The sequence below is a fragment of the Rhinoderma darwinii genome, unplaced genomic scaffold, assembly GCF_050947455.1.
Source record: "Rhinoderma darwinii isolate aRhiDar2 unplaced genomic scaffold, aRhiDar2.hap1 Scaffold_217, whole genome shotgun sequence".
NCBI classification, from domain to species: domain Eukaryota; kingdom Metazoa; phylum Chordata; class Amphibia; order Anura; family Rhinodermatidae; genus Rhinoderma; species Rhinoderma darwinii.
In genome coordinates, this window is record NW_027462499.1 from 20028 (window position 1) to 32209 (window position 12182).

A 12182-nucleotide genomic window follows, 5' to 3' on the forward strand; every position below is an offset into this window, starting at 1 on the left:
CTATCAGTATATAGATATATGCCTGTGTGCTATCAGTATATAGATATATGCCTGTGTACTATCAGTATATAGATATATGCCTGTGTACTATCAGTATATAGATATATGCCTGTGTGCTATCAGTATATAGATATATGCCTGTGTGCTATCAGTATATAGATATATGCCTGTGTGCTATCAGTATATAGATATATGCCTGTGTACTATCAGTATATAGATATATGGCTGTGTACTATCAGTATATAGATATATGCCTGTGTGCTATCAGTATATAGATGTATGCCTGTGTACTATCAGTATATAGATATATGCCTGTGTACTATCAGTATATATTTCTGTCACTTATTATTGTGAGGCACGAGGCGCGATGATGAATTTGACCTCCATGTACCTCAGTAATAGTAATTAACCCCATCATGTACCTCACACATTAACCCATTATGACTGAGAAACATGATGGGGTTAATTACTATTAATGAGGTACATGGAGGTTACATTCATCATCACGCCTCGCGTCTCACATCAGAAAATGGAAGAACTTTTTTATTATTTTTTTATTACTGTTGGTAAAGTATCGTTTTGATATCGAAATCGCAATACTACACGAAGTATCGGTATCGGAGTCCAAATTCTGGTATCGTGACATCCCTAATGACCGCAGGACCGAAAAGCTCCGCACCCCCTATATAGATCTGGTATACGGCTCAGCTTCATCTACCTGATGATTCTCTGGGACATTGGGATTTTCCTCTGGACAGTCCTGGGAATACAGAGGACTGGGACATCTCTCTGGTGGATTTCTCCTACTGGATCCATCTGTAGGAAACACACAGGGACTGAATACATGACTACTGTATATCTGTCTATATATCAGACACTTCTCTCTACACTTCTATGTTTACTGATCAGAGCCGGAATTACAATGTTGAGGGCCTCACTACCGGTGTCGAGGTCCCTGCACCTTGTAAGCCACAGGCATAAAGGAGACTGTGCCCTACCAGAGTGAACGGCGGGGCGTAACTGGCTCCCTGCTCCGCCATAGTATTTACCTGTATCTGCCCTCTGTGGACGCGGATACACATGAACGTGGCGGGACACAGGACGCCTCTATTTAGTTACCTGCAACCAAAAATGGTCTGGGTGTCACTTGCTTATTAGCCTCTTAAAGGCTGTGTACACCTCTGTAGGCAATATTTTCTATACATATTAATTAACCCCTTCACGACATGGCTATATACTTTCCAACTCCTGATGCCCTGGGCAGGTGTCACATAAATAAATATTGGCAGAATGGAACAGGGTTGTACTTTCCTGTCCGCCGGCTCTCTCCACAAGTGCTGGCACATCTCCCCCTTAGTTTAATCAAACTTATGCCAAACCCCTGCAGATAGCACCTCATCCCCTGTAGATAGCGCCACTGAAGCTCCCTCTAGGAGCGGAATCCTCTGCCAGAGCGTTGCCGTCAACTTGGCTGGAAATTGTGCTTCTAGAGGGAGCCCCTGACGTCTCTGTCCATATATGGACAGTGATGTCAGGGACTCCTCTGGGAGTGGAATCCATGGCCTATTTTTGACCTGTTTAAGAGAACCATTTCTCAAATCTGACGTGTTACTTTAAGGGTATGTGCACACGGGGCTGATAAGATGCAGATTTTCTGCAAAGTATTTAATTGCGAGAAAATCTGCAGCGTATTACAGTAGTAGCAATGAGGGTGAGATTTTAACAAATCTCATCTACACGTCGCGCCAAAAATGAGTTTTGGACGTTCCGCCGTGTTTACGCCATGTGGAGACGTATCAGAAGTGGGAATAAGATTTTACTTATCCAAGACATTGTGAGATTGTTTTTTCAGAACACGTTGTACTTTATATTAGAGGTAAATTTAGCTCCATACATTCTGTGTTACAGTTACTAAGGATGAAAAAAGACACAAGTCCATCAAGACCAACCTATAATCCGACCGTGTTGATCCAGAGGAAGATAAAACCCCCATGAGGTGGATGACAATTGTCTCATTAGGGGAAAACTCCTCCCCGACTCCAAATCTGGAAATCAGAATAAATCCCTGGATCAGCGTCCCATCTCCAGAATCTAGTGCCCATAACTTGTAATATTAAAGAGAACCTCCGATTATACTGACATTATATAGGAAACTATTATACTGCCGGAGTGTGCCGATAATCATCTTTCTACATGACTTGTATTACCAGGTTTACTTCTGACTACAGCACAGACTGCCCATAGTCCTCGCTGCCGGCTGCCCATAACTCTGCATTAGGAGACAGCGTGTCCTGCCCGTCTTCATGGCTCCTGTATCCAGAACGGCCGCCAGCGCTGTACAATGTAATGTGACCTGTAATGCAGAGTTATGAGCAGCCGGCAGCACGAAACACAGGGATCTAATGTGATGTAAAAGGAGCCGAAATTGTGGAGCTCCTACATTACATGTCATTGTACACACGTGTATATGTGCTGCACATGACGGTATTAAGGCCTCAACATGACCGCCAGTCCAGCCTGTGCCCACAGTAATGCCAATATAGATCTGTCTCTTCTCACCCTGTGATGTGCGCGGCCGGTAGTCCTCCATCATGACCTCCTCGTACAGATCCTTGTGTCCTTCTAGATACTCCCACTCCTCCATGGAGAGATAGACAGTGACATCCTGACACCTTATAGGAACCTGACACACACAATGATACAGTCATTACCCAGACACCTCCAGTGCTGTTACTGGAGAATTTCCCAGCATTCCCAGCAGTGTCACCTCTCCAGTCAGCAGCTCCGTCATCTTGCAGATCAGTTCTAAGATCTTCTCATGTATCCGGGAGTGAGGGGGAGGCTCTGTGATGGGACTACTGCTCCATCCTCCTGACTCATGGATGATGGGAGTCGTACAGTCACCCGATGTCTTCTTCACTATTGTGTACTCCTGTGTATGGAGAGAGACACTTAGAGAACTGAACACAGTATTCCCCCCTCAGTAGAAAGAGGGAGATTGTGACCCCACTGTATAGAGCTCTAGTGACCCCACATCTGTAATACTGGAGACCTCACCTACAAAAAGACATTGAGAAAATAGAACGAGGCCAAAGCTAAAAAGGAAATAATATTGGGGGGACTAGATGGACCATGTGCTCTCCTCCTGCCGTCATCTCCTATGTTTCTATATAGAGGTCATCCTGATCCTCCTGGTTCCTGGTCATTCTCATTGCTCTACAACATTACTATTGCTGCATTGGTGACATGACACATAACTGACCATATTGGTGGCTGACCTTCAGCTTCTTGACGTCACTTGGAAGATCTGGACGTTGTTATACAGGACACTGGATTCTTCCTATTATGTATTGTCCCTTCCCTATGTGGGACTTGTTCTATAATGTAGAAAAGTTTACCTCTCCGATCAACAGGTAGATGATCTCCAAGGTGAAGTCTAATATTCTTCTGCTCATCTCATTCCTGTCCTTGTCCATCCTTGGTGGGTCATTCAGGAGAAGGAACGTTGTGGAGGAGAAGATGAGAAAACTGGGGGATCTGGAGGATCTAGTACTGCAGACGTCTTTATGAAGAAAGGAGAAGATGAGAAAACTGGAGGATCTAGTACTGCAGACGTCTTTATGAAGAAAGGAGAAGATGGAGATCATACAGGGGACATCATCACGTGTGACATACAGAACCTCACTTATTGATCATTGAGAGAAACATCTTCTAAGAGCCGTCACCACATGGAATAAAGGGGTATTCCCAACACGGACAACTCTCCCCAGGATATGCCAGAAATGTCTGATAGATGCGGCTCCACCTCTGGGTGGCCTTGTTAGGCGGTTTCCGTAGCTCCTATAGAAGTGAATGGAGAGACACAATCTGCTCAGGTCCTCCTGCTATATAATTTGCTGCCAACAGATCAGACTGGTGGTCAATGTGACAGATGCCCTTTATGAATGAATACACCCCTAATATAAGTTTTTACAGATATTAGAAGTTACCTCAGAGATCCTGGATCTTCAGAGACATCTAAAATTCTTAATTATTATAGTATTCCCCTTTTCCTTGTAGATTATTTTACCGGATAGTAACTTTATTCACATCTGAAAGACAGATACTAACCATGGTTAATGGGAACCAGCGGTCACGTGTGAATGTGCAGAAGGTCCCGCCAGTCCTGCGAGCATGTGCGGAAGGTCCCGCCAGTCCTGCGAGCATGTGCGGAAGGTCCCGCCAGACCAGTGGGCAGGAGCGGAAGGTCCCGCCAGACCAGTGGGCAGGCGCGGAAGGTCCCGCCAGACCAGTGGGCAGGCGCGGAAGGTCCCGCCAGACCAGTGGGCAGGCGCGGAAGGTCCCGCCAGACCAGTGCGCAGGCGCGGAAGGTCCCGCCAGACCAGTGTGCATGCGCAGTACGTCCCACCAATACAGTGTGTATGTCCTGGTAGTTTAGTGTGAGGTAGCAGCATGTATTGTGCTGGGTGTGCAGGATCTCTTCATCATCTTATCACTTAGCAGTCACATCTTACACACAGACTTCTGTAAAGCGTGACCTGTCCTCCATCGTCCACATTACTTGGTGCTTTTCCTTTTAAACCTGTTCCCCCACTTCTTCATTATTCTGTGCTCCTTCTAGACCTGTCCTCTGCTTCTACATTACTCTGTGCTCCTCCTTCTAGACCTGTCCTCTGTTTCTACATTACTCTGTGCTCCTCCTTCTAGACCTGTCCTCTGCTTCTACATTACTCTGTGCTCCTCCTTCTAGACCTGTCCTCTGCTTCTACATTACTCTGTGCTCCTCCTTCTAGACCTGTCTTCTGCTTCTACATTACTCTGTGCTCCTCCTTCTAGACCTGTCCTCTGCTTCTACATTACTCTGTGCTCCTCCTTCTAGACCTGTCCTCTGCTTCTACATTACTCTGTGCCTCTCCTTCTAGACCTGTCCTCTGCTTCTACATTACTCTGTGCTCCTCCTTCTTCTAGACCTGTCCTCTGCTTCTACATTGCTCTGTGCTCCTCCTTCTAGACCTGTCCTCTGCTTCTACATTACTCTGTGCTTCTCCTTCTAGACCTGTCCTCTGCTTCTACATTGCTCTGTGCTCCTCCTTCTAGACCTGTCCTCTGCTTCTACATTACTCTGTGCTCCTCCTTCTTCTAGACCTGTCCTCTGCTTCTACATTACTCTGTGCTCCTCCTTCTAGACCTGTCCTCTGCTTCTACATTACTCTGTGCTCCTCCTTCTAGACCTGTCCTCTGCTTCTACATTACTCTGTGCTCCTCCTTCTTCTAGACCTGTCCTCTGCTTCTACATTGCTCTGTGCTCCTCCTTCTAGACCTGTCCTCTGCTTCTACATTACTCTGTGCTCCTCCTTCTTCTAGACCTGTCCTCTGCTTCTACATTACTCTGTGCTCCTCCTTCTAGACCTGTCCTCTGCTTCTACATTACTCTGTGCTCCTCCTTCTAGACCTGTCCTCTGCTTCTACATTACTCTGTGCTCCTCCTTCTTCTAGACCTGTCCTCTGCTTCTACATTGCTCTGTGCTCCTCCTTCTAGACCTGTCCTCTGCTTCTACATTACTCTGTGCTCCTCCTTCTTCTAGACCTGTCCTCTGCTTCTACATTACTCTGTGCTCCTCCTTCTAGACCTGTCCTCTGCTCCTACATTACTCTGTGCTCCTCCTTTTAGACCTGTCCTCTGCTTCTACATTACTCTGTGCTCCTCCTTCTTCTAGACCTGTCCTCTGCTTCTACATTACTCTGTGCTCCTCCTTCTTCTAGACCTGTCCTCTGCTTCTACATTACTCTGTGCTCCTCCTTCTAGACCTGTCCTCTGCTTCTACATTACTCTGTGCTCCTCCTTCTAGACCTGTCCACCACCTTCGGCACAGTCGATCACACCCTCCTGATACAAATTCTCTAGTCCCTTGACATCACAGACTTGGCCCTCTCCTGGATCTCCTCATACCTTACCAACTAAAGATTTACTATCGCTCCCTCATGGGTCTCAGTGTTCTGGATCCCTTACTTTTCTCCATCTAAATCTTTGGTCAAATTTACCTCTGGTCAGGGGCGTAGCTAGAGGCTCATGGGCCCCGATGCAAAGATTCTTACTGGGCCCCCCCCCCCCGCAAACTTCTCATGGCCGACGATCCGCTTTCAGCTGCATCGCTGGGTCTCCTAAGTGACCCAACAATGCAGCACTAGCAGCCGGGGCGTCACTAAGGCTGGGTTCACACACACTATTTACGGACGTAATTCGGGCGTTTTAGCATTGAATTACGTCCGAAAATGCGGCTCAAAAGCGTCGGCAAACATCTGCCCACTCATTTGAATGGGTCTTACGATGTTCTGTGCCGACGGTCATTTTTTTTTACGCGCCGCTGTCAAAAGGCGGCGCGTAAAAAAGTGCCTGTCAGTTCTTCAGACGTAAATGGAGCCGTTTTCCATGGACTCCATGGAAAACCAGCTTCAATTACTTCCGTAATGGACGCAGCAAAAGACGCCTGCACATGCCATTACGGCTGAAATTACGGTGCTGTTTTCTCCTGAAAACAGCACAGTAATTTCAGCCGTAACGGACGCTGCCGTGTGAACATACCCTCAGGGCTTAAAATGTCCGGGAAATAGCCCCAATACATATGTGTCCGCCCCAAAAAAAAGTGTGTATATGAGACAGCATAGCATATCTATAGCACTACGACCCTATAAACTATGGATAGGATTAGATACAGTGGCTGAGCAGACAGTATCACACATGATAGGATTAGATACAGTGGCTCAGAAGGCAGTATCACACATGATAGGATTAGATACACAGCTCAGCAGACAGTATCACACATGATAGGATTAGATACAGTGGCCCAGCAGACAGTATCACACATGATAGGATTAGATACAGTGGCTCAGCAGACAGTACCACACATGATAGGATTAGATACAGTGGCTCAGCAGACAGTATCACACATGATAGGATTAGATACAGTGGCTCAGCAGACAGTACCACACATGATAGGATTAGATACAGTGGCTCAGCAGACAGTATCACACATGATAGGATTAGATACAGTGGCTCAGCAGACAGTATCACACATGATCGGATTAGATATAGGGCCCAGCAGACAGTATCATACATGATTGGATTAGATACACAGCTCAGCAGACTGTATCACACATGATAGGATTAGATACAGGGCCCAGCTCGCTGACATTGCGGCTCCAGCGCTGGACCCAGGATAGGTAAGAATAATAATTTTGTTTCTTTATGTGTTACTGATTATTTTTGTGTGTTTGTGTTTTTTTTTACAGGTTCGGTTGTTGGACTTCGGATACGAGGACTTCAATGACGGCGTTTCTTTTATTCTCAATAAAATGGTTAATGAGGGTTGTGTTTTTTTATTTCAATAAAATATTTTTTCTATGTGCTTGTATCTTTTTAAACTTTATTATCACCGCCTTAGTAATGGCCGCTGGCTGATTGACAATCTCCATTACTAAGGCGAGGCTTAATGTTAGCCGGTGCAGAGGCTACACTAACCTCCATTATTACCCCGGTACCCACCGCCACCAGGGGTACTGGGAAGAGCCGGGTACAAACCAGTACCCGACCATCTGTAGTGACGGGCAGGCACCGGGGTGGCCGCAGGCTGGTAGTATTAGGCTGGGGAAGGCCAAAAACAGTGGCCCTTCCCACCCTTGTAATGCTGCCTGCTGCTGCTGTGTTGTATCTGGCTGGTTATGAAAATTGGGGGGGACCCGACATCGTTCTTTCCAATAATTTTTTTTAATTTATTTTTTTAAATGACGTGGGGTCCCCCCCATTTTCATAACCAGCCAGATACAATAAAGCAGCAGCAGGCAGCATTACCAGGATAGGAAGGGCCACTGTTTTTGGCCTTTCCCCTCCTGATAATACCAGCCTGCGGCCACCCCAGTGGCCGACCATCACTACAGATGGTCAGGTACTGGATCGTACCCGGCTCTTCCCAGCACCCCTGGTGGCGGTGGGTACCGGGGTAATAAAGGGGGTTAGTGTTAGCCTCTGCAGCAGCTAACACTAAGTCCCGCCTTAGCAATGGATGCTGTCAATCAGCCGGCGGCCATTACTAAGGCGGTAGTAATATAGTTTAAAAAAAAAACACAAAGACATAGAAAAAATATTTTATTGAAATAAAAAAAAAACCACACACAACCCTCATTAACCATTTTATTAATAAAAAAAAAGCTGTCATCGAAGTAGTCCTGGAATCCGCCGTAGTCCAACGACCGAACCTGTAAGAAAACACACAAAAAATGATTAGTAACACATGTGTTAGGGTATGTGCACACACACTAATTACGTCCGTAATTGACGGACGTATTTCGGCCACAAGTACCGGACCGAACACAGTGCAGGGAGCCGGGCTCCTAGCGTCGTACTTATGTACGACGCTAGGAGTCCCTGCCTCGCTGCCGGACAACTGTCCCGTACTGAAAACATGTTTACAGTATGGGACAGTTGTCCTGCAGCGAGCCAGGGACTCCTAGCGTCGTACATAACTATAATGCTAGGAGCCCGGCTCACTGCACTGTGTTCGGTACTTGCGGCCGAAATACGTCCGTCAATTACGGACGTAATTAGTGTCTGTGCACATACCCTAAGGCTTAGATACAGGGCCCATGTGTGATACTGTCTGTGGGACCCTGTATCTAAGCCTACCACAAGGTAGGCTTAGTTACAGGGTCCAGCAGACAGTAATCTTATACAGTATAAGATTACTGTGTGCTGGGGCCCTGTATCTAAACCTACAGTGTGGTAGGCTTAGATACAGGGCTCAGCAGACAGGATCACGCATGGGCCATGTATCTAAGCCTACCATGTGATTGGCTTAGATACAGGGCCCAGCAGACAGGATCACACAATCTGTGATCCTGTCTCATGGGCCCCCTAAGCCTGCTACATCGTAGGCTTAGGGGTTGTGCAGTCCCTAAACATTGATGGCCTATCCACAGGATAGGCCATCAATAGCTGATGTGTCTCCCGGGTCCCGCCAATCATCTGTTTTGAAGGGGCCGCAGCACTCGTACGAGAGCTGCTTCCCCTTCATTTCACTACTCGCCCACACTGTGAATCGCCGACACCGTTTCACAGTGTGACAGGAATGAAGTGACAGGAATGAAGGGGAGCAGCTCTCGTACGAGTGCTGCGGCCCCTTCAAAACAGCTGATTGGCGGGTCCCGGGAGTCAGACCCCGCCAGTCAGGGCTAACCTTACCTTCCTCTTCGGCCGCGGCGGGAGTTCTGTAGTCTCGATGCTCTGCGCGGCGGCATAGCGCTGTGACGTCATGCGCTGCGCACAGCGCTTGACGTCAGGACCTCCGCTGCGATCCGGAACCAGGAAGGTAAGTAAAGTATGTTACTATAGTAACAGGGGCCCGCGGCCCGAGTTACTATAGTAACTTTTTATTGATGTGGTGCGGGGGGCCGTTGTCCCCCCTGGCTTCGGGGCCCGGTCGCAATTGCGACCGCTGCGACCCCTATAGCTACGCCAGTGCCTCTGGTCTTGATGTTACCTCCCTGCTATCTAGAATGTCTAACAGTTATCTCCTCTTTCACCTCCCACTTCCTTAAGATTAACATGGAGAAAACGGAATCATCTTTTCCCCATTTCACTCAACCCCCTTACCAGAACTATCAAATCACAGTTAATGGCTCCACACGTTTCCCCGTCTCACAGGTCCGCTGCATTGGGATAACCCTTAATTTCAAATAGCACAGCCAAGCGCTTACCACTTCTTGCTGCCTCAACCTCAAAAACCTCTTGAAGTCAGTCTTTCCTCGAACAGACAAACATGCCAGTATATATGCCCTCATCATCTACTGTCTAGACTACTCCAACATCCTTCTCTGTGGCTTCCCATCTAACACGATTGCACCCCTCCTACCCATTCTCAACTCAGCTGCAAGGATAAATCTACCTTGTCCCCTCATTCCACCTCTGCGGTCACTGGCCACCCATTGCCTACTAAATTAAGTTATACATATTAAAAATGACATGCAAGGCTGTCAACAACCCGTCCCCGCCATACATCTCTGCCCTAATCTCCCAATACCTCCCCACACATAATCTCCGGTCCTCACAAGACCTTCTTTGTTCTCATTTTATCTGTTCCTCACATCATCATCTAGATTTCTCCCGTGCTTCCCCCACATTCTGACCTCTTTAGCCCAACTCATCAGATCTCTCCCACTATCCAAACCTTCACTAGTAACCTGAATACCCCCTCTTCAGAAAAGCTTACACCCTAAAATAACCGGCTGCCACTACTCCACCGGATGACCAGCTTCTACCCTCACCTACTGTCTCCTCTTGTAGTGTCTATGCGGGCAGGGTCTCTCCTATTGTAGAGTGCAGTCTATGTGGGCAAGGTCTCTCCTTCTCTTGTAGAGTGTAGTCTATGTGGGCAGGTTCTCTCCTTCTCTTGTAGAGTGCAGTCTACGCGGGCAGGGTCTCTCCTCTTGTATAGTGCAGTCTATGTGGGAAGGTTCTCTCCTTCTCTTGTAGAGTGCAGTCTATGTGGGCAGGGTCTCTCCTCTTGTAGAGTGCAGTCTACACGGGCAGGATCTCTCCTTCTCTTGTAGAGTGCAGTCTACACGGGCAGGATCTCTCCTTCTCTTGTAGAGTGCAGTCTATGTGGGCAGGGTCTCTCCTTCTCTTGTAGAGTGTAGTCTATGTGGGCAGGATCTCTCCTTCTCTTGTAGAGTGCAGTCTACACGGGCAGGATCTCTCCTTCTCTTGTAGAGTGCAGTCTATGTGGGCAGGGTCTCTCCTTCTCTTGTAGAGTGTAGTCTATGTGGGCAGGATCTCTCCTTCTCTTGTAGAGTGCAGTCTACACGGGCAGGGTCTCTCCTTCTCTTGTAGAGTGCAGTCTACACGGGCAGGGTCTCTCCTTCTCTTGTAGAATGTAGTCTACACGGGCAGGGTCTCTCCTTCTCTTGTAGAGTGTAGTCTATGTGGGCAGGATCTCTCCTTCTCTTGTAGAGTGCAGTCTACACGGGCAGGGTCTCTCCTTCTCTTGTAGAGTATAGTCTACGAGGGCAGGGTCTCTCCTTCTCTTGTAGAGTATAGTCTATGTGGGCAGGATCTCTCCTTCTCTTGTAGAGTGCAGTCTATGTGGGCAGGGTCTCTCCTTCTCTTGTAGAGTGCAGTCTACGCGTGCAGGGTCTCTCCTCTTGTAAAGTGCAGTCTATGTGGGCAGGGTCTCTCCTTCTCTTGTAGAGTGCAGTCTACGCGGGCAAGGTCTCTCTCCTATTGTAAAGTACAGTCTACGCGGGTAGGGTCTCTCCTTCTCTTGTAGCGTGCAGTCTATGTGGCCAGGGTCTCTCCTTCTCTTGTAGAGTGCAGTCTACGCGGGCAGGGTCTCTCCTTCTCTTGTAGAGTGCAGTCTACGCGGGCAGGGTCTCTCCTTCTCTTGTAGAGTGCAGTATACGCGGGTAGGGTCTCTCCTTCTCTTGTAGAGTGCAGTCTATGTGGGCAGGGTCTCTCCTTCTCTTGTAGAGTGCAGGCTACGCGGGCAGGGTCTCTCCTTCTCTTGTAGAGTGCAGTCTACACGGGCAGGGTCTCTCCTTCTCTTGTAGAGTGCAGTCTATGTGGGCAGGGTCTCTCCTTCTCTTGTAGAGTGCAGGCTACGCGGGCAGGGTCTCTCCTCTTGTAGAGTGCAGTCTACACGGGCAGGGTCTCTCCTTCTCTTGTAGAGTGCAGTCTACGAGGGCAGGGTCTCTCTCCCTCTGGACCAGTCTGTCATTCATTAATGTTTGTCTCTTCTTATGTACTTAACCCCTTGGACACGCAGCCAATTCGAATTTTTCCTCTCTCCTTCCAAAAGCCAGAACTTTTTTGTTTTTCCGTTGGCATAGCCGTATGAGAACATGTCTTGTGCTGGACGTGAAGTAATTTTAAAAGGGGTTTTCCACGATCAGACAACGGATGACCTCCACTGGATAGGTCATCAGTATATGATGGTGGGGGTCCGACACCCGGACCCCGAACAGATCAGCTGCTCCGGCTGCCGGATGTTTTGAACGGTATGCAGTAGTTGGAGTCGGAAGCAGATGGCTCCGACCACTGCACAGCGGCCGTTCTGCAGAACTAAATGCTCTGCTCCTATTCACTTTAACACAGCAGCACGACCGCTCTATTCCGTGACCGGAGCATCTGCTTT

The 12182-nt window shown here is 47.9% G+C and overlaps 1 protein-coding gene across 1 annotated transcript; it reads right to left on the reverse strand.

Annotated features, from left to right (window-relative positions):
- Positions 1-576: 576 nt before the first annotated feature.
- Positions 577-4142, reverse strand: LOC142701713 (oocyte zinc finger protein XlCOF8.4-like). Its single transcript, XM_075848155.1, has 6 exons — positions 3990-4142; positions 3399-3840; positions 2768-2932; positions 2560-2683; positions 1950-2045; positions 577-816 (listed from the first exon to the last, which is right to left on the reverse strand). Exons 2-6 carry the CDS (start codon positions 3645-3647, stop codon positions 683-685), a joined length of 768 nt encoding a protein of 255 aa, XP_075704270.1. The 5' UTR covers positions 3648-3840; positions 3990-4142; the 3' UTR covers positions 577-682.
- Positions 4143-12182: the final 8040 nt, after the last annotated feature.

Bases quoted from the DNA above. Each gene is read 5' to 3' on its own strand.
- LOC142701713 (XM_075848155.1), bottom strand. From the start codon at position 3,647: ATGATCTCCATCTTCTCCTTTCTTCATAAAGACGTCTGCAGTACTAGA. The intron at 2,933-3,398 runs GTAAACTTTTCT...CTCCATACACAG, and splicing joins TCTACCTGTTGATCGGAGAG to GAGTACACAATAGTGAAGAA. The intron at 2,046-2,559 runs GTGAGAAGAGAC...TCTGATTTCCAG, and splicing joins CCGGCCGCGCACATCACAGG to ATTTGGAGTCGGGGAGGAGT.